This window comes from Neofelis nebulosa, chromosome 2 (genome assembly GCF_028018385.1).
Source record: "Neofelis nebulosa isolate mNeoNeb1 chromosome 2, mNeoNeb1.pri, whole genome shotgun sequence".
Taxonomy (NCBI): Eukaryota; Metazoa; Chordata; class Mammalia; order Carnivora; family Felidae; genus Neofelis; species Neofelis nebulosa.
The window spans coordinates 74,796,850-74,815,954 of NC_080783.1; the positions used below are offsets into that span (position 1 = coordinate 74,796,850).

At 34.3% G+C, this 19,105-nt stretch overlaps 1 protein-coding gene across 4 annotated transcripts in view; it reads left to right on the forward strand.

The window, feature by feature from the left end:
- Window positions 1-14,067, forward strand: part of ACVR1C (activin A receptor type 1C) — an 83,566-nt gene extending 69,499 nt beyond the window's left edge. For all 4 annotated transcript variants that reach the window (XM_058715216.1, XM_058715212.1, XM_058715213.1 and 1 more), the window contains 5 exons: window positions 174-341; window positions 1,705-1,861; window positions 3,620-3,744; window positions 6,124-6,254; window positions 11,661-14,067. In XM_058715216.1, coding sequence (XP_058571199.1) covers window positions 174-341; window positions 1,705-1,861; window positions 3,620-3,744; window positions 6,124-6,254; window positions 11,661-11,786 — 707 coding nt within the window. In that variant the 3' untranslated portion in view covers window positions 11,787-14,067. The remainder of the gene's footprint in view (window positions 1-173; window positions 342-1,704; window positions 1,862-3,619; window positions 3,745-6,123; window positions 6,255-11,660) is intronic.
- Window positions 14,068-19,105: the final 5,038 nt, after the last annotated feature.

A 19,105-nucleotide genomic window follows, 5' to 3' on the forward strand; every position in this document is an offset into this window, starting at 1 on the left:
GAAATTTTACTGTACTAACTTGGACTGTCAGTATCATCACTAAAGTAATTAACTTTCCTTTGTTAACAATACAGATTTATTTTCAATACTGACATTTGCTAAAAGCCTTTGGTTTCTTCCTTAACGTAATACAGTGATTTTTAATGCAACAAAATGATTTTTTTTCCATTTAGATAATGGAACTTGGACTCAACTTTGGCTTGTCTCTGAATACCATGAACTGGGCTCCTTATATGACTATTTGAATAGAAACGTAGTAACAGTGGCTGGCATGATCAAACTGGCACTTTCCATAGCGAGTGGTCTGGCCCACTTACATATGGAGATTGTTGGTACACAAGGTACGTGTTTTCTTTCTAAGTTCTCTCTGCTTCAATATGAGGATGGAAACACCAAATTGTGTTTTAGTGCTTCCTTGTATTTTAATTTATTCCAATTATCAAATGTAAAGAAGCACTAAGGTACTTTATAAAACTGAGGGTATTATCATGATGCAGGCAACTCTCATCTATATACTCACCATTGTGTATATTAGCCATAATAATGTTTTTATACTGGTGGATCCGGCTTTGCCATTTAGCACATACACCTGGGAGATCTTACTGGGGGGGGGGGGGCAAATGCTCTAGATTCAGAGAATATTGATAGCTTAAATATTTACCTTTGATAACTAAAATAATGGGAGATGGTAATGTGATCTTGAAAAGATATTTACATATCATGTATTCAAAGGCCAAATAATATGCACTGTCCTTACTATTTATTGAGTTAATAGAGAATTGGCTCTAGAAAGTCATTAGTCCGGACGGGGCTAATTCTCTAATTTGGATTCATGGGCCCTTTAAACTCTTAAAAACTACTGAGGATCCCAAAAGTGTTTGTGTATTTGGGTTCTACCTGTTAACATTTACTATATTATGAACTAAAATTGAGAAATGTAAAAAATATTTATTAATTTACTGAATGCTAATTAACTGATTAAATGTGAAATACGTTTCAAAAATTTACATCTTTTAAAAAAACTGCATCCTTTTTTTGTAATACAAAAATCATATCTAGTGAAAATAATGGTTTTGTTTTACATTTTTGCAAATCTCCTTCTTGTCTGACTTAATGTCTGGATTCTCATGCATGTTCTTCATTCGCTTGGTTCCGATATGTTGTTTTGGTTGAAGTATGTGAAGAAAAGGTAATATCACACAGATATGTATTCAGAAAAGAGACTCAAAGACTCCCAGGGATTTTAGGGTCACATTCGAGAACTGCTGGTGTAGGGTAGTAAAAGTTTGAAACATGTTTGTAAGAGAATATTTGCTATATTCTTACATAGTTGTAGCGATGCCAATTCTTTCCCTGTTCATTCAACAAAAATTTATTAGTGGCCACCAAGTGCCAACAAGTGTTCTGAGCATCAGAGGCTTGCGGATGAGCAAGACACAGGCCTTTAGGCAGCTTACAGTCTAGTTGGGAAAGACAGATAAACACACATGGGAATGAACAATATAGCCAGTAATAAGGGTTCTGAAGAAGGCAAAACGAGGTACTCTGTGGAGAATGACTGGGGATGTGGGATGTGTGGTCAGGCAAGACTTGTCTTAGGAGGTGACATTTGAGCCAGGTCTTCAACGTGATTCCCTTTGGAGAGAGTCAATCTTTAGTAACAACAACAAAAAAAGGAGTATTTTTTTTCTTAATGCTTCATAGGTAAACCCGCGATTGCTCATCGAGATATAAAATCAAAGAATATCTTAGTGAAAAAGTGTGAAACGTGTGCCATAGCGGACTTAGGGTTGGCTGTGAAGCATGATTCAGTACTGAACACTATTGACATACCTCAGAATCCTAAAGTAGGAACCAAAAGGTAAGATAACTAGCTTTGGTAGCACCCTGAGACATGTGACTGCCTCCCAAACGTGAAGTCATGGGATGTGTGTGTGCGTTTTGGTTTTTTTGGTGGCGAGTGGTCTGAATGGAAAATCATTAGGCCCAAGAAAGCAAGAAGTCTTCTGTGGGTCATTGAGAAGTCAGTGGCATAATGCTTATAAAGCAGGGACAGTTGGCATTTTAGTTGTATAGACAGTAGTCATTTGGGTAAGGAATCCAGTAGTTAGGGATGGTGGAAGAGATGGTGATACATTATTTTTCGTGTGCCACTTTCTGAGAATACATTTTCCTAGGATAGGAGGAAAAACATGTCATCAGTATATAGCTCCTCCAAAGCCTTTATACTTATAAATGCACTGAAACTCAGGGCTAGATCTATTTTTTCAGGTTCTAAACAAGAGATGTAGAATCAGTATATTGAGCAAGGTAAGTGAGGGACTCTAAATAAATACATACATGTGCTATTGTACTCCCTTAGTATTTAAGGACGTGTAACAGTTTTTGTATTTACCTGTAATTGTACTTATCCTTAAGTCTCCCAAACTGATGTATATTAAAATAATAGGAGTTTGGACATATTTCCCACGTTCAGGGAACAGAATCTCTGAAGGTTCAGAACAAGAATGAGATAAACAGAACATACTGCATATGTATTACGACAGGCCCGTTGGGAGTGAGATTTCTGGTGTTTTCTTGTTCTGGCCAGCCTGTAGCCAGCATACTTCCATTTCCTTTTATTTGAACATCAGGCTCATGCTCCTTTGGTATAATTCCTGGGTTCTTGACCTTGAAATCAGAAACGACCAAAACATTTTCCTGGAGTTGTTAAAGGATCTTGCAAGTAGGGAATTTCTGGTTCAGTTGGCCTCCAAGCCAGATTAGAGATTCCAAGCCCATCACTCTGAGCTCTTCTCTTGGTTCCCTAGAATTTAATGAGGCCCCAGGAACACTTCAGGGCAGTTTGTTCAAACCAGGCGGCCCTATGGGACCTTTCTTCTTTTCCCTCTGAAAAGCAAACTTCAGCTTGCCCATATGACAGTCTCCACATTAGGGACCCCCAGGGAAGCCTTGGATGCTGGATTCCTTAAGAGGATCTAAAACTTTTAAGAGTTTGGGAGAGTACTGCATCCTGATCTTAATATTTTGGGAAATCATCAAAATCTCCCTAGGACAGCTAGACTCAGTCAGGTCCCGTGGCCTGTAGATATCTTTTGTTTAGTTTTATTCAAACAAGGTTGTAATTTTCTTGTAGCCAATGTATATTGTGTATATATTTTTTGAAACCAGTATAAAATAAAATTGTTCATTCTTAGAAGGTATTTAGGGTATGCTGCTGAGCACTGCGTTATTGTCCTGGGCCCACCATGAATAAGAGATGCTTCTTGCCCTCAAGGAGCTTTACAAATGGCAACATTTGTTGGTGGGAGTTGAGTTCCCTCTTTCCTCTTGAGTGCTTTGATTACTGAATTCCCTCTTTTGCAAGTCATTTGGCTCCTGGCACTTGTGCTTTGACACTGAATAGGATGACCTCTGGTTTTATTTAAAATTTTTTTTAATTATGGTTCATTCAATAACTGTATTATTTAAATTTAATTTATTACAGTGACTTAGATCTACTTTTAAAAATGATGTAAGCTCTCCTAATTTATATTTTGTGACAGGATTTATTAAGATTGTATTTTACTGGATTGCTGTAAAGTCATACACAGAATCTGAAATGTGCATGTTTTTCAAGGTATATGGCTCCTGAAATGCTTGATGATACTATGAATGTGAATATCTTCGAGTCCTTCAAACGAGCTGACATCTATTCTGTTGGTCTGGTTTATTGGGAAATAGCCCGAAGGTGTTCAGTTGGAGGTAAGATGTTGGGGATAATTTTGTATCTGTCTTTCCTTGATGCTTTGAATATAAGATATGATTTTGTATGTATTATTTTCTAAGCACCATATTGAATCATTTTTTAAAATTTAAGAGACTACCTTTTAGGGATAGCTTTCCATTGGCAAAAGTGGAGCATCCTACGTATAATGCTGATTTTATATTGTGATTACTGCTTAGGTGGGAGTGACATCTCTCCTGATAATTCTGATTTTCTTAATGATATTTTGCACAGCACTTGAAAATTTTCTTCAGTTTGTATGCAGTTAGCTGTATCCCTACTTAAAATTTTTTTTTTCTTAGTGTTTACTTATTTTTGAGACAGAGACAGAGCGTGAGCAGGGGAAGGGCAGAGAGAGAGGGAGACACAGAATCTGAAACAGGATCCAGGCTCTGAGCTGTCAGCACAGAGCCTGACCAGGGGAGCTCGAACCCATGAACTGTGAGATCATGACCTGAGCTGAAGTCAGACACTTAACCGACTGAGCCACCCAGGCACCTGCTATATCCCTACTTTATACCAGAAATTAAACCCAAAGATGTTAAATGACTTAACAAGAACCATAGGAGTTGAAGTCTTCTAGCTTTCAGGCTTTTCCTGTTTTGTTTTGTTTTTCCCCCTGTGATAATGCATGTGGAAGAGAGAAAGCGATGGTGGGCAGAGGTGAGCATAGACTAACTTCCTGACTCAATGCTCCTAGCAGTTCAGAGATTAATAATGAAAGGAAGAGTTTGAAAGGATGAAACCCTACAAATGCAGTCTGAGGGAGTTGTGGCCTCAGCGGAGAAAAGTTAACTACTGTTAGAAAATCGATTAGAGTTTTCACTTTCAAGGGAGAAAGACTTAAAACTAAGCTGTGGTTTAGCAAATTCCTGAATATCTGACTTTAGGCAAGTTTTCCTCATCTGTAAAATGAATCATAAAACTGACCCCTTGGGCTTTGAGGATCTAACAAATTGATTTAATTAATTAATTAATTAATTAGTATAGAGCATGCTTATAGTAAACATTCAATAAAACAACTGTCATTATCAAACCAACTTCAGTTTTTATATTTCGCATTGATGTCATTTTGCATTACACTAATCTCATTTTTTTCAAATGAGTAAAAAATGTTTTTAAGCTTCCAAGGTTAAAATTGTACTTGAATGAGAAAACATAATTTTCCCCCTTTTATTCACAGATGAAATAGTACACCATTCAGGAAGATGAAGCTATTTATAGAAGCAATAAAATTACAGTAGGATTTTGGAGCCTGGGATTGAGTTCCAGATCTGCCACTTACTAGCTCTATGACCTTTACCAAATTTATGACTGTTTGTTGCCTCAATTTCCTCCTTCTATGGAGTAGGGATAATACGGTTCCTCTTTTAGTCTGTGGATTTGAGAAATAATTAGTAAAAACATGTAAAGGGCTTAGGACAGTGTGTGGTAAAAAGCATGACTCAAACATGTTTGTAACAATTTTTTTTAATTCATATTAATAATTGTCTAGATGTGCTTTTAGGTCATTGTCTTTAAATTTTCTTCAACTATTGAAATAGTAATTTGTTAGGGCACATCTTAAATATTTTACATTAAAAGTACTATAGTTAAAGCAATTTTATAAGGAAATTCTCAATTTCAAGTAATATTCTGATAATTTAGATCAGGTCTTTGTATTTGAGACTCTTTTAATATGAACCTTCATGTTGAACTGTCCATATTTAGTACCTTTGCTGCTTCTTTGGCACATTCTCAGGTATGGTACTTCTATAATCCAAATGTAAGAAACACAGCATTTAAAAGATTGCCCATCAGTTTTCAAAAAGAGTAAGCTATTCTGTTTTGAAAAGGTTATTTCATGGAAAAACATACTTCATTCCCAGAGCAATGAGGCCACGCTATAAGTTTTTCAATTAGGCATTACTTTTGAATTGCACAATGGTATTTTATATAAATCAGAATTTACATAATCTTTATAATTATGTAAAATATTTTATATATTTACACTTATATAATTGTTAAAATCCTGTAAATGTGATGTATTTCTATAAAATCATACATAATATACAATATGTAATTGTCAAAATTATATACTTCATAAAATAGACGTTTGTTTTATGTAAGATATATGTAATTATCAAAATTATATACATTTTCATAATATAAATTTTATAAACTTACATAATAATTATTCAGCTGAGCGCTTAATACCTATATCTTTGGTTTCATAGTGACACAAAATTTTATTAAACCTGATTTTCCAGTTTCCCAGGGTGCCCCTTGTACCTAGAAAACATAATTGGTTGTCTTTGGAAATAAGCATCTTTGTTTATTATTCACACTAGGAAATTTATCATGCAAATTTCTTATAGGAATTGTTGAGGAGTACCAGTTGCCTTATTATGACATGGTGCCTTCAGATCCATCAGTAGAGGAAATGAGGAAGGTTGTTTGTGACCAGAAGTTTCGACCAAATATCCCCAACCAGTGGCAAAGCTGTGAAGTAAGGCTGTGTACTTATATATGTTTTACCTATTGTAATTCTGAGGTAAGTTACCAGGGAAGGTTTTTGGAGACCACATAGTTCTTCTCTCTTAATCTAGGCATCCAATTCTTTCCACGTATGTAAGTGTATGTCCTTGCATCAGTCCTCAGAAGGATTTTAGTCCTTTTAGCTATATGTATACAGAATGCTAAGTTAAGTGGCAGTCACAGGCCCTGGTATCCCAATGACTTGACACAACAAGACTTGATTTCTTGCTGTGTAAAGTCCCCAAGAGGTCAGGCAGCTGTGCTCCCTGTGCTGATTCAGTAATGCAGGTAACTTTGATCTTGGGATGCTGCTGTCTCAACGCATAGTTTCCAAGTGTCTAGGTCAGGCAAAGAGAGGAGCTGGACGGTCACACGTGGCTCTCTAATGCTCTGGCTTCAGGTGAGTCACATCATTTCCACTCATGGTTCATAGACCAGAGTCAGTCACACAGTCCCATCAGACTGCAAAGAGGCTGGTAACTGTAGGGACACAGACATGTTTGGTAGTCTATGTCCATGCCAGACAGAGTATTACAATTTCAATCATCCTTGGAGTCACTAAATTATTTCTAACCCCTAACTTGCTGAAGTTTGAGCTTATTTTCTTTCATCAGAAAAGCCTCCTCACGGCCAAGACCTTTGTTATCTCCTCATGCCCAACGGCACAGACAGTGACCACCATGGAATATACACACAATAAATGGTCATTGCAGTGCTAGTTTGGCCCTATGTGAGGGAAGAGACTCTTCTAGTTTGCACACGGAGAAAGAAGGGAAGGTGAGGCAAAGACTACAGACCATCTAACTAATTCCAGAACTGTTTTAATGCTTTAATCTCTCCCAACCCCCTTATATATTCTACCATATTTAATTGTAATATGTGAGGTCTTTTGAAAGTCACATTTTTAGTTTGGCTTTATCCTAAGGGTTATTTTATACAGTAGGTTTTTTTCCTCATTTCCCCCCTCCTTCATGTTTTATTCAATTCTTTTTCCACTTAAGAAAAGATTTATGTCTTGATATTTCTATTTCGTATAGGTATCTTATCCACTAATTATTTTAGAAGAAGAATTTGAGACATTTACAACCAAACTGAAATTAAGTGCGTTTTTTTCTAAAATTAATAATTTCATGTATATGGAAGAGTATATAACATATATGTAAAGTATAAGTATAATAATAAAATGAGAAGCAGTGAATTCACTACCAACTTTAAAACATAGAACATTCAAAGATTCCTTACCCCTCTGAGAGATTACTGTTATGATGATTTATTATTGCCTTGCTTTTTTGTAGGAGAAAAAATATATATGTGTTATATATATATATATATATATATTTTGTATATATATGTATATGTATATATATACACACACACACACATACATACACACATACACTAAAAATGTATTGTTTACTTTTGTGTAATTATGAAACATATTATTGAAACTTACTATAGATACTCTTCTTAATTGCTTTTCACTTTCCTTTATAAATGTGTATAGCATAATCTGTTCATTTTCATATCTGTGCAGTAGTTCATTATATTGCTAGAGTAAAATTTCTTTTTCTGCTCTTTGTCTTATGTGTGAGTTTAATATTTTTAAACAACATGTGTTGTGGAAAAATTTCTTAGAGTATAAAAATGTAGATTCTTTTGGGGTATCCATATAGATGATCATGTCTCCAAATAATGAGAGTTCTAGCACCAATCCTCAAGCCTTTTCTTTCTTATTGCAGTTTCTAGGACTTCAATATAATGTTGCCTGAAAGTATTGATACTGGATATCTTTGATTTACTCCTTAAAGTTTATGTATTTCACCTTTGAGTATGATACTTGCTGTAGGTTTTGTTTCTCATAACTTTAATCAGGTTAAATAAAAGCTGACTTTGTTTTGATAAAAACTTTCTTCCTCTGTATGAGGTGATGATATGGCCTTTCTCCTTTGTCTCTAAATGTGATAAATTGCATTTGTAGATTTTCCACTGTTAAACCAACCATGCATTCCTAGAAAAGATCTAACATAGTTTTAATGCAAACAATTTTGTACATTGCTGATATAAGCGATTTTTGTCCATTTGTGTCCAGTATTTAGTTTTCTTATTTTGTATTAATCTCATGAGATACTAATGTGATTTTATACCATTATTGTGTGTTGAGACTTAACATGTTTATCATTTTCTTTATTCAACATTACTTTTTGCCTCTCAGAGCTTCCTTCTAAGATCATTTTCTGATTTCCTGATGTGCATTCTTTAAATGTATTTTATGTAAATTGGTTTTTTAGGAAGACCTAGTGGTTGGAAGTTCTTTTAGTGTTTGGGTATCTGAAAATTTATTTTGTTCTTAATCATAAACAAAGTTAGGTTCATAGTTATTTTCTCTAAATAAAGTTGTTATTTCACTGTCTTCTGGCTTTCATTATCACTTTTGAGAAGTCAACTGAGTTTTGTTTTGTTTTCTTTTGTTTTTTTTTTTTTTTAGTTCATTTATCTTTTCTTTCAGGCTACCTTAAGAACTTCTCTGTCTCTAGTCTTCTGCAGTTTCTCTATGATGTATTTGGTATAGATGTCCCTTGATTAATCTTTCTTGTAATTTTTGGACTTTCTAATTCCAAGGATTTGTGATGTTCTTCAGTTCTGGAAAATTCTGCACCATTATTTCTTCAAATAGCTCCTCCTCTCATTGTCTCTCTTGCCCGTTTTTAGAGAACTCATTGGATGCATGTTAGACCTTTCAGTTTTTTGCATGTCTTCCATTCTCTCCTGTTTTCCATATTTGTATCTTTATGTAGCATCTCATATTTATCTTCCAGTTCACTAATTTGGCCCTCAAATGTGTCTAACCTGCCATTTATCTCATCCATTTAGTTTTTTTAAATAAAAAAATATTAATAAAAAATATTAATGATAATATTAAATAGTATTAAAATTATTCATCTTTCAGGTCAAGAAGTTTTTTTTTTCAGTCAGAAAAAGGTAGTGAGTTTATTAGGTTTTTTGTTTGTTTTTTTACTGAAGTATAGTTGAGACACATTATATTAGTTTTAGGTATACAACATCGACAACCCAATACATCATGCTGTGCTCACCACAAGTGTAGTAGTTACCATCTGTCAGCATACGATGCTATTACACCACCATTAATTATATTCTCTTTGCTATATCTTTCATCCCTGTGATTTATACATTTCATAACTGAAAGCCTGTACCTCCCACTCCCCTTCATCTATTTTGTCCATTCCTCCCACTGCCTCCCTACTGATAGCCATCAATTTATTCTCTGTTTATATGGGTCTGATTCTGCTTTTTGTTCATTTATTCACTTGTCTTTTAGGTTCCACATACAAGTGAAATCATGTGATATTTGTCTTTCTCTGTCTGATTTATTTTACTTAGCATTATACCTTCTAGGTCCATCCAATTGGACCTAGAAGATGTTGCAGATCTTGTTGTTGCAGATGGCAAGATCTCGTCCTTTTTCATGACCAAGTAATATTCCACCATAGATTTATATATATATTTTTATATATAGATAGATAGAGAAGATACATTTCTATTTATATATAGATATAGATGTAAATATAGATACATTTAATTTATCCATTCATCTATCAATGGACACTTGGCTACTTCTGTATGTTGGCTATTCTAAATAATGCAGCAATAAACATAGAAGTGCATGTATCTTCTTAAGTTAGCATTGCTGTTTTTTTAAAGGGGGGGGGTGGGTAAATACCCAATAGTGGAATTACTGGATCATACACTATTTACATTTTCATGTTTTTAAGGAACCTCCATACTGCTTTCCACAGTGGCTGCACCAGTTTGTATTCCACCAGTAGTGCACAAGGGTTTCTTTTCCTCCACATCCTCATGAATACTTGTTATTCTTATCTCTTTGATTCTAGCCATTCTGACAGGTATGAGGTGATATCTCATTGTGGTTTTGATTTGCATTTCCCTGATGCGTAGTGATGTTGAACATCTTTTCATGTGTCTGTAGGCCATCTGTGTATCTTCTGTGGAAAAATGTCTATTCAGGTCCCTTGCCCACTTTTTAATCAGATTATTTGTATTTTGTGTGTGTTGAGTAGTATAAATTATATATGTTGGATATTAACTCCTTACCAGATATATACTTTGTGAATATCTTCTCTCATTCTGTAGGTTGCCCTTTCATTTTGTTGATGATTTCCTTCTCTGTGAAGAAGCTTTTAACTTTGTTATAGTCCCAATATTTTATTTTTGCTTTGGTTTTCTTTGAAGAGTTATGTCACAATGTTTTATTGGTACTTTTTCTTTTTTAAAAAATGATCTTTTTAACTTATATTTTGAATTTTCTCTTTGCTTTTTAAAAATTTATTTTTTATATATTTATTTTATATTTTATATCATTTAATTCTAGCATCTAATGTTTTGATGGGTCTGATTTTACTGTTTGTTGTTTCACTTGATCCTTGTTTATGGTACTTTCTTCACTCTTGTGCTTGAATTTTTGTCATGATCTTAGGCTTGTTGCTTAAAATGCTTAACATTTTAAGGCCTGAGCTTGACTTTTTTTCCTTACCAAGAGTCAAGATTTAGGTAACTTATAAAGTTTAGATAATTTATAAAATTATTAGATAATCTAAATAAATTTAGATAATTTACAAAATTCCTTGTCAGACTGATTCATCCTTATATTCAGGGCTTGGCAAACATCTTGACTTGACACCTTCTGTGTACTTTGGGCTGTGTTTCCTAACTTTCACATGTTGTTCGTCAATTCTGAAAGTCTAGACTATGAGATCCGCAGATGTCGCCAGAGTGGCCACTTGATTCAGTGATTTCTTGCATCTCTCTGGATTCATCTTTTCTCATTATTTTCCTTTCTGAGTATTTATTTATTTACCAGTTCACTGTACAGGTTTTATTTTTTAACTCAGAATTTTTGATATTTATACTTAGATCATTATTTTAAGATGGCATAATTTACATACGCTAAAATGCACAAATCTTAATATACAGCTTGATGAATTTAGAAAAAAGTATACACATATGTACCTACCATTCAGACCAATGGATGGGGAATTTGCTACTCATCCCATATCCCTTTTTTGGCTTTCATGGCCTTTCTCAGATTTTAAAAACTGGCCACTTTTCCATATTCCCAGAAATCAATGGATTGCACTTTCAACGAAAAGTTAGTTTCTCTAATGTTAATGTGTGTGTTTTGACTGGATTTTTAAGGAGGTTTGGTCCTTATCTTTTCATATTGTTTTAAGTTTACGATTTTCTTCAGAGCTTAGCATCAGTTCCTGGGTCTGTGGTTATACTTCTCTTGTACTGTGTTTATGTGATGGGCTAACATGTTTGATATTTTTCTCTTTTAAAGGCACTCCGAGTCATGGGGAGAATAATGCGTGAGTGTTGGTATGCCAATGGGGCAGCCCGCCTGACCGCCCTTCGTATTAAGAAGACTATTTCTCAACTTTGTGTGAGAGAAGACTGCAAAGCTTAATGATGATAATTGTGTTAAAAAGAAATCTCTCACAGCTTTTCTTTTCTCATTTTCCCTCTTTATGTGAATGTTGTTGCCTTTTTTTGTTGTTGTTCTACCTCAAAGATAATGCAGGACAGTATTTAAGAGCCCAAAGGCAGCATGAAAAATAACTCTAAAGTCAAGCATGGGCAGGAGTTGACTTCATCCCATCTCTGTGTTGTCTTTAATTTTATTTTGAAAAGCAACACATCGATTCATCTTTTTTGTTTAATAAGATATGACAAAAATGTAAAATAAGCTATATAAAAATAATACAAGCCATTAAGGTTTTATTTTACTTGAATCAAGAGCACATGAATGAAGAAAAAGAAATGTAAAAGCATTTTTTTTTCCTGAGACGAAAACAGTTTCATTAAAAATGTGAACTAGAGCACATTATATCTCAGCAGAACTCTAGATGATATAATCTGTGGTTTTCGCTTTTTTTTTAATTAAGAAGGATCTTTTAAAAAAGTAAATATTGCGCTGAACTTCAGTGTCTAAAACATGTAAAAGGGGAGCCGCTCGGTTAGAAGGTGAAAGTGAGGTCAGAAGTAGCCACTTCCTTGGCCTTGTCTCTTCCCAGTGTCCTGCTCTCCATAAGCCTCTACCACAGCAGCCCCGCAACAGTGTGAAAGCCACTAAAATTTTTACTTCCTCTCATTTCCAAATGAGACATCTGACAGCTTGAGACACTGAGAAATCCCAAAAGTCACACAGCTAGTGGTGGCGCTGGACCTTGGTCCAAATCTTGTGATAATCTGTAGACTTAGCCAACTTCCTCCTTTCCCTTAAAATCCGTGTAGTTCTTTTCTCCCTATGCAGAAACAACATCTTTCATGGTGGTATTCGTGGTCTAGTCAAACAGAAGACAAATCGGGTCATTTTGCACAATCATAATGGACCTGCATGAACTCTCACAATACTCATTGGCATTTTCCTCATGGAAATTTCATAGTCCACCTGTTTGTTAGATAAATATTAATGTTTTCTGCGTACTTCCAGAGATTAATCGGGCATATAGATCCATTGTTAGAAGATGTCTTTCAGATTTATTTCAGAGGTCCCTACTATTTTTGTACATACATACTTAGAACAGAGGGAAGAGGAAAGCAGGAGATGTTTTGAGAAAAATTAAGAAAATTCTTCAGTAACTATAAATAGATATTTCCCTACTCTTTCAAAATGAGCAAGCAGATGCAGAAGAAGCCTCATGATACTTTTGGCTTTATTTTACTTCCTGTGGAGACAGAAGTGATGAATTCTGAATAATACATGAAACATTGAGTATTTCCTTCAAATCTGTAATTCTGCTTTGGTAAAGGAGATTTAACATGGTATCTTTTATTGTCCTAAAACACTGCTTCCTAAACTCTGTTCCTTAGAACACGCTTCTGTTGAGATGTTCCAAGGCCAAAACCGTTCTTTGATAGATTCTTAGAAAGTGATACTGCACATTAGTATATCATGTGCTTTGAGGAATATAGCCATTAAGAGATGTTACTTGAATTTCTTTGAATTAGATTTCCCAAATTATTTGACCTTGGAACCCTTTTTATTAAGAACAGGGCAGACCTTTTTACTGTCCCACATTTTAGTGTTCTACAAAGCATAACTTGGGTAACAGTGTTCTAAAGGATATATCTATGTATTTTCATGTAGAGCACAATCTATTGGTTATAATTCATTTCACTATGGAAATATGTTACTGAACCCATCTTCGTTTGACTGGGATCAGATATCGAAGGTCCAAATCTGATGCCTGTGGCACTGTCATTCATGCAGTTATCCATTCATTAAATAAGATAGGGGACCCCATATCTTCATCGCCACAATATTGGGGCCAATAGAGAAAATATGGATACGTTCTGCCCCTGGGGATTTTAAAAGCCAATTTGGAAATGGGAACAGGGATGTAGGTGTTGGGTTGGGGGGAAGGAAATAAATTGACAAATAGAATACAAAGTAGGAAGTCTTGAGTTCTGTAAGACAGTGGGTTCCTGAAATTGCTTTCAATTTGCAAAACATTTAGAAAGTATCTTCATTTGGTTATTGCAGACATCAGTTTTTAAAGTGACTATGTGAAGGGATTTTAAAAAGAGCTTACGTGAAGGGGTAACCTTGTTTGTGCTTGTTACCTTGATTTCTCAGAGATTGTTTACGAATATATGAGAATGAAATTATTTATTTACTGTAGTTGTACTATAGCTACATGGTTGTCGAAATAAACAAGAATAATATCTCCTGTTTTATTCACTTATATTGGGTGAATATACTTATTTAATTTTTAAGAGAATGTTTTAACATCCCCAATTTTCCTTGACACTGTGTTTTATAATTTATTTGAGGGTGTCCGAATATGATTCCATATTTTTTGGTTCAACTTTTCCTCTAGAGGAATCTTTACCTTTTGAGACGTTTTTCTTGTTTTCATGTTGGTTAACTGTAGCTTCTAACTAGTCTTACATCTCAATCACCAGATGCACTTTTTAAGAAAAGAGGTAGGTTAACAAAAATGATTAAAAGAAAAGTTAAAAGTTCTAATTTCTCTCAACTCTCAACACGATTATAAATAGAAAATATGCACTTACAAAAATAGGGTAAAGTTTAGAACATAAAACAAATTTATTGTATATACCTATACTGTTAAACTTCATATTATTTGTTTTTGATGAAGTATCACTGTGTAGTATTTATTTCATTTGAATTGTGTTATAAGCAAAAAATATTTTTCATAGGCTCAATGTATCATTGTTCTTTACTCCTTTCAAATATTTTGACTTTGGGTATAATTTGAAGCTTGGGGAATGCTATTTATGAAATGTCAGTACAAAGTGGTGATGGAGTTTCTATGCAGCATCACTTCCTTAAAATAAGGGAAACATTATTTGTCGTCAATATTACAGCATGAACTTGTTGCCTTTAAGCTACACGTTTAAGTGTGTAATTGGTAAAGATTCTGTTGTGTGCTTGTGTGCTTTCTTCTATGTCTAAAGTATTTGGCATGTCACATCTAGAATTGTTAATTTATGTTCTGACTTGAAAGTGAAGTGAAACATGACTGTGTCGTGCACTATTTTAGGCATAGCACTTGCTTTTCATCTTTATACTTTCAATTAACTTCGCATTTTAAATTTCCATGATTGTATGAAAATAGTAACCTGGTTGCAGTGTCTGAAGACTTCAAAATCAGCTTTTATCTTAAAACGAGGATCTGTGATAGATTCATTAGGTTGCAAGTTCCATAATAATTTATTATTCTTAATACTTCTACTTTAGTGGGAATTATTAAACAAAACTACTACTGTGCTGGAATTTTGCCACCATGTGATTTTTTGGGGCAGAGAAAACTCAGGGCTGTCTTAGAGTTTACGTAAAAATACCAGGGAACCTACTGAGCAAATCATCTGAAAGCAGGGAGCCCACGTTCGCCATTTTACAAAGTTCAACTTAAAATGGTTTAGCAGGGAGTACTTTTTGATTATTTATTTAAAATAAATATGGAGATGTTTTTTGTTTCAATAAATTTATTTAAAGTATGGACGTTTTATTTCCCATCAGGAAATTAAGAAACCAACAGTAGCAAATGAGTCAAGTTGATGGCAGTTGATGTCTTCAACAAGCATTCCTTTAAATAAATTTAGAAACGTAGAAAACTTAGAAATATTTAAGAATTAGTGTCTTAAAATGGCATCATTGTGGTTTTCAAAGATATTCTAAATATCTCTTCTTTTGTAAAACATGCTGGTCTGTTTGACAATGCTTTGTATTAGCTCCCTCCATAAGGTAATACGTTGCATGGATGTTATGCGCTATTTAGTGAAGACAGTAATCCTTTCCTTCTGAGGGCTTCTTCTAAACAGAAAAAAATGTCGGTTGGAATACAAAAATTTCATTAAAGTGGTAATATTAAATAGAATTTCTATAATAGGCATTTTTTTCAAAGTGTCTTAATGCACATTTTCAGATACCTGACATTCTTTTTTCTCTCTAGCTTTACTTTTATGTTCCATTATTTTTCTCATCTCCTTTTAAAATATTCCCTTACTCTCTTCCAAAATTCTCTTTAGTCCCTAATTTTAAAAAGCAACCAACTATTGTTTACCTTAACCATTCTAAGTATTTAGCCTTCTAATAAAAGAGAATTCCTTGGTGGTCTGAATTATTTCAGGTGTGTCACAGACAAAAACCAGAATTTGGAAAATGCCAAGGATGCAGGAGACTTTATAATTCAATTCCCAACATTTTATAGATGACAAAACCAAGGATCAGAGATAAATGACTGCTAGTTATTAGAACTAATAGGAAAACCCAGTGGTGACACCCACCATACGGCCCTACCACATTCAACATTTGCTAATTAAAAAATCATTAGCCTGGGGCGCCTGGGTGGCGCAGTCGGTTAAGCGTCCGACTTCAGCCAGGTCACGATCTCACGGTCCGTGAGTTCGAGCCCCGCGTCAGGCTCTGGGCCGACGGCTCGGAGCCTGGAGCCTGTTTCCGATTCTGTGTCTCCCTCTCTCTCTGCCCCTCCCCCGTTCATGCTCTGTCTCTCTCTGTCCCAAAAATAAATAAAAAATGTTGAAAAAAAAAATTAAAAAAAAAAAAAATCATTAGCCTGCATCTAAACCTACCTTGAAGGTGCACTGATATAACGTGCCATTTAGTGATGATGACCAAATCTCACTTCTCTTTTTGTTTCTGCTAAAATAATTTGCTCACTCATGGTGAGGTCAGTGAGAAAAACTGTAACAGGCCAGGGAAGAGTGGTAAAATAGCTGTCAAGCTAGGTAGGCAACCACTGAGTGCTGAATAAAATTTAGGAACTGTGAGAATGTAGAATTTCTTAGTGCAAGTAGCAAGGAATGGTAAGAGACACTTCCTGCTTCTTTTTTTTTTTTTTTTTCACCCCTTTCTGTAGGGATTGTTCTTTTTACGCCTGGGATGGGGAATGAGAGCTGATTCGTAGTTGACTTTCAGACCATGGCTAGTAGCATATCGTCTTCTCTCTTCTCAACTTCTCATTAGTTTATCTTTGGCGTTCACTTTCTTTGGTAAATTAAAAAAAAAACAAAAACAAAAAACCTCTTTGCCAGATATCAGTTCCAATCACTCCGTAATTCCTGTTCTTTTAGGTGTTCTAGCTCATGTTCAGATTGCTCTGCACGGAACTTCCTAAAATGATTTTAATGTGCCATACCCACGTGTGAGAGGTTTTGTCTCGTGCCTTTTCCAGTGATCTTTCATTTGGCACAATAAAGAGAGTATTTGCTAATGGCAGAGAAGATTTTCTTTTAAGTTTTAAAAAGACTACCAGTGTAGTTATATTCTAGCTTTTAGCTAACATATAAGGAATGTCTACTTTTGCCTTAATGCCAAATTCCACTTCAGAGATGATGACTTGGACAGAGAATGTGAAATATATGTCTCATAATGTGATTGCTAAATTTATCTCTGCTGTTTCATACAAGCGCTTTATTTTGCTTTGGCCATCTTTTAAAATGAAGCCATTATGCCATATGCTTTATAACCTAACATTGTATGGAAATTAAGTAATAATCCCCATTTTAAAATCCCTCTATTAAGAACTTACAGGATACTTTTTAATTCAGTTGTAAGTTAACACAACATTTGGGAGAATATGCACTCTGCCTCATCCTAGATTTTAATATATTCAGATATGGCTATATTTTCTTATCAGTGGCCCATGTTTTACAAGAAAAATTTCCCTCCAGATGTAATGGTTTTAACTGCAAGATTTTTACCTTGGACTACATGAACCTGAATGTTAACAGAGCCACTATGAGTATGAATGCATTCGGATATTAGGAATGTATTAGGAAATTAGCCTTATACTGAGTGTCACCAGACCCAGCTGGGTATGTCTGCACAAATACTCTCAGCTGAGAGGCGGGTAGGAGCTGAAATCCAACCTGCAATTGGTTCCTCAACTTAAATATTTTTATATTGTTCAGAAAAGCACCTTCTATGCTATATATCTTCGGAAAAAGGGCCCTGCTTGTATATCTTCAAGAAAACGAGAATTACATTTTCAAAATGCTTCTTGACATCTATAAATTGACTAGAGAACTTAGGGGAAAAATTCTTTAGATTCTCATCCTGGCATTTCCAAGAGAGCAAAAGAGATTGTATGTGTATTCTGTTGATTTAATTTTCAACCCAGACAATCTGCAGCCAGACATGTGGAACCTCATTTAATATTCCCGTTGAGTTTTCCTTTCATGTGCAAACCTGTTATTGACTTTGCCTGTAAAGAGGCAATGACATGCCTAAAGTCTGTCTAGCTAATGCGGGTATAAAATGAGATTTACTAATATCTCCATTTCTTTCAGTACACTAAAGATAAGTAATTAAGATATTTTCTAAACATCCAACTTTTATTTTCTCAGCATATAAAGTGTATCTGACCCAAAATATTCAATTGTAGTTCATTTCGACAATGACAGTGTCAAGTTCTTGTACTCTTCTGACCCTACGCCGGAGAAAATTATTCAAATGCAATCTGTGTGTCAGGTTTTAAAATGTCCTAAAAACAGAAAATTAGATTCATATCTCAAAAAAAAAAAAAAAGAATTTTGGATTGACTTTCAAAGTACTAATACTAATTATACTTTTCTTTTGGTAGTGTGACTTTTCTTATACCTAAGAACATATTACAAATGTCAAAACCATTGCATTTTGACATTGCAAAACATGCCTTGAACTCTTGAACTACTGTGAAAAGAATCATTGTTGTAAAGACTTATTGTAAGCTGGCTAATATTCATAGGTATGTAAAAAGATATTACCCTTCAACAGATAGGCCCAAATGAATGTATATAAGGAATATAAAGAAATAAATTAGGTTTGAAAGTGAGAATTGGGCAATAAATTGTATAAAAAATGCAGATGGCATTTTTAATAGTTATAATTTTAATTGTTGAAGCTGAAAAGAATCCCAAATTCCAAAGAGGAATGAATAATATTCAGATATTTCATTAACTTCTAGTCTATGGAAATATGCATTTTATAGTAATATATATATACTTATTTTGTTTAGAAATAATAGTATTTTAGAATTTAGTAAGAACTCAGTGATAGCCTTCATACCAAAATTTTTAACTTTCCCAACAGCAAGTCATAAAAGTATTTGTTTTAAAGCTTTTAAAATATTATTGCATAACTGACTGTAGCTGCCTCCAATGTAAATACTTATCTGCCTAAATGTTATATTTTTATGTATGCATTTCTGAAAATGTATTGTTTTGTAAAGTGGCAAAGTTAATACATCAATCACT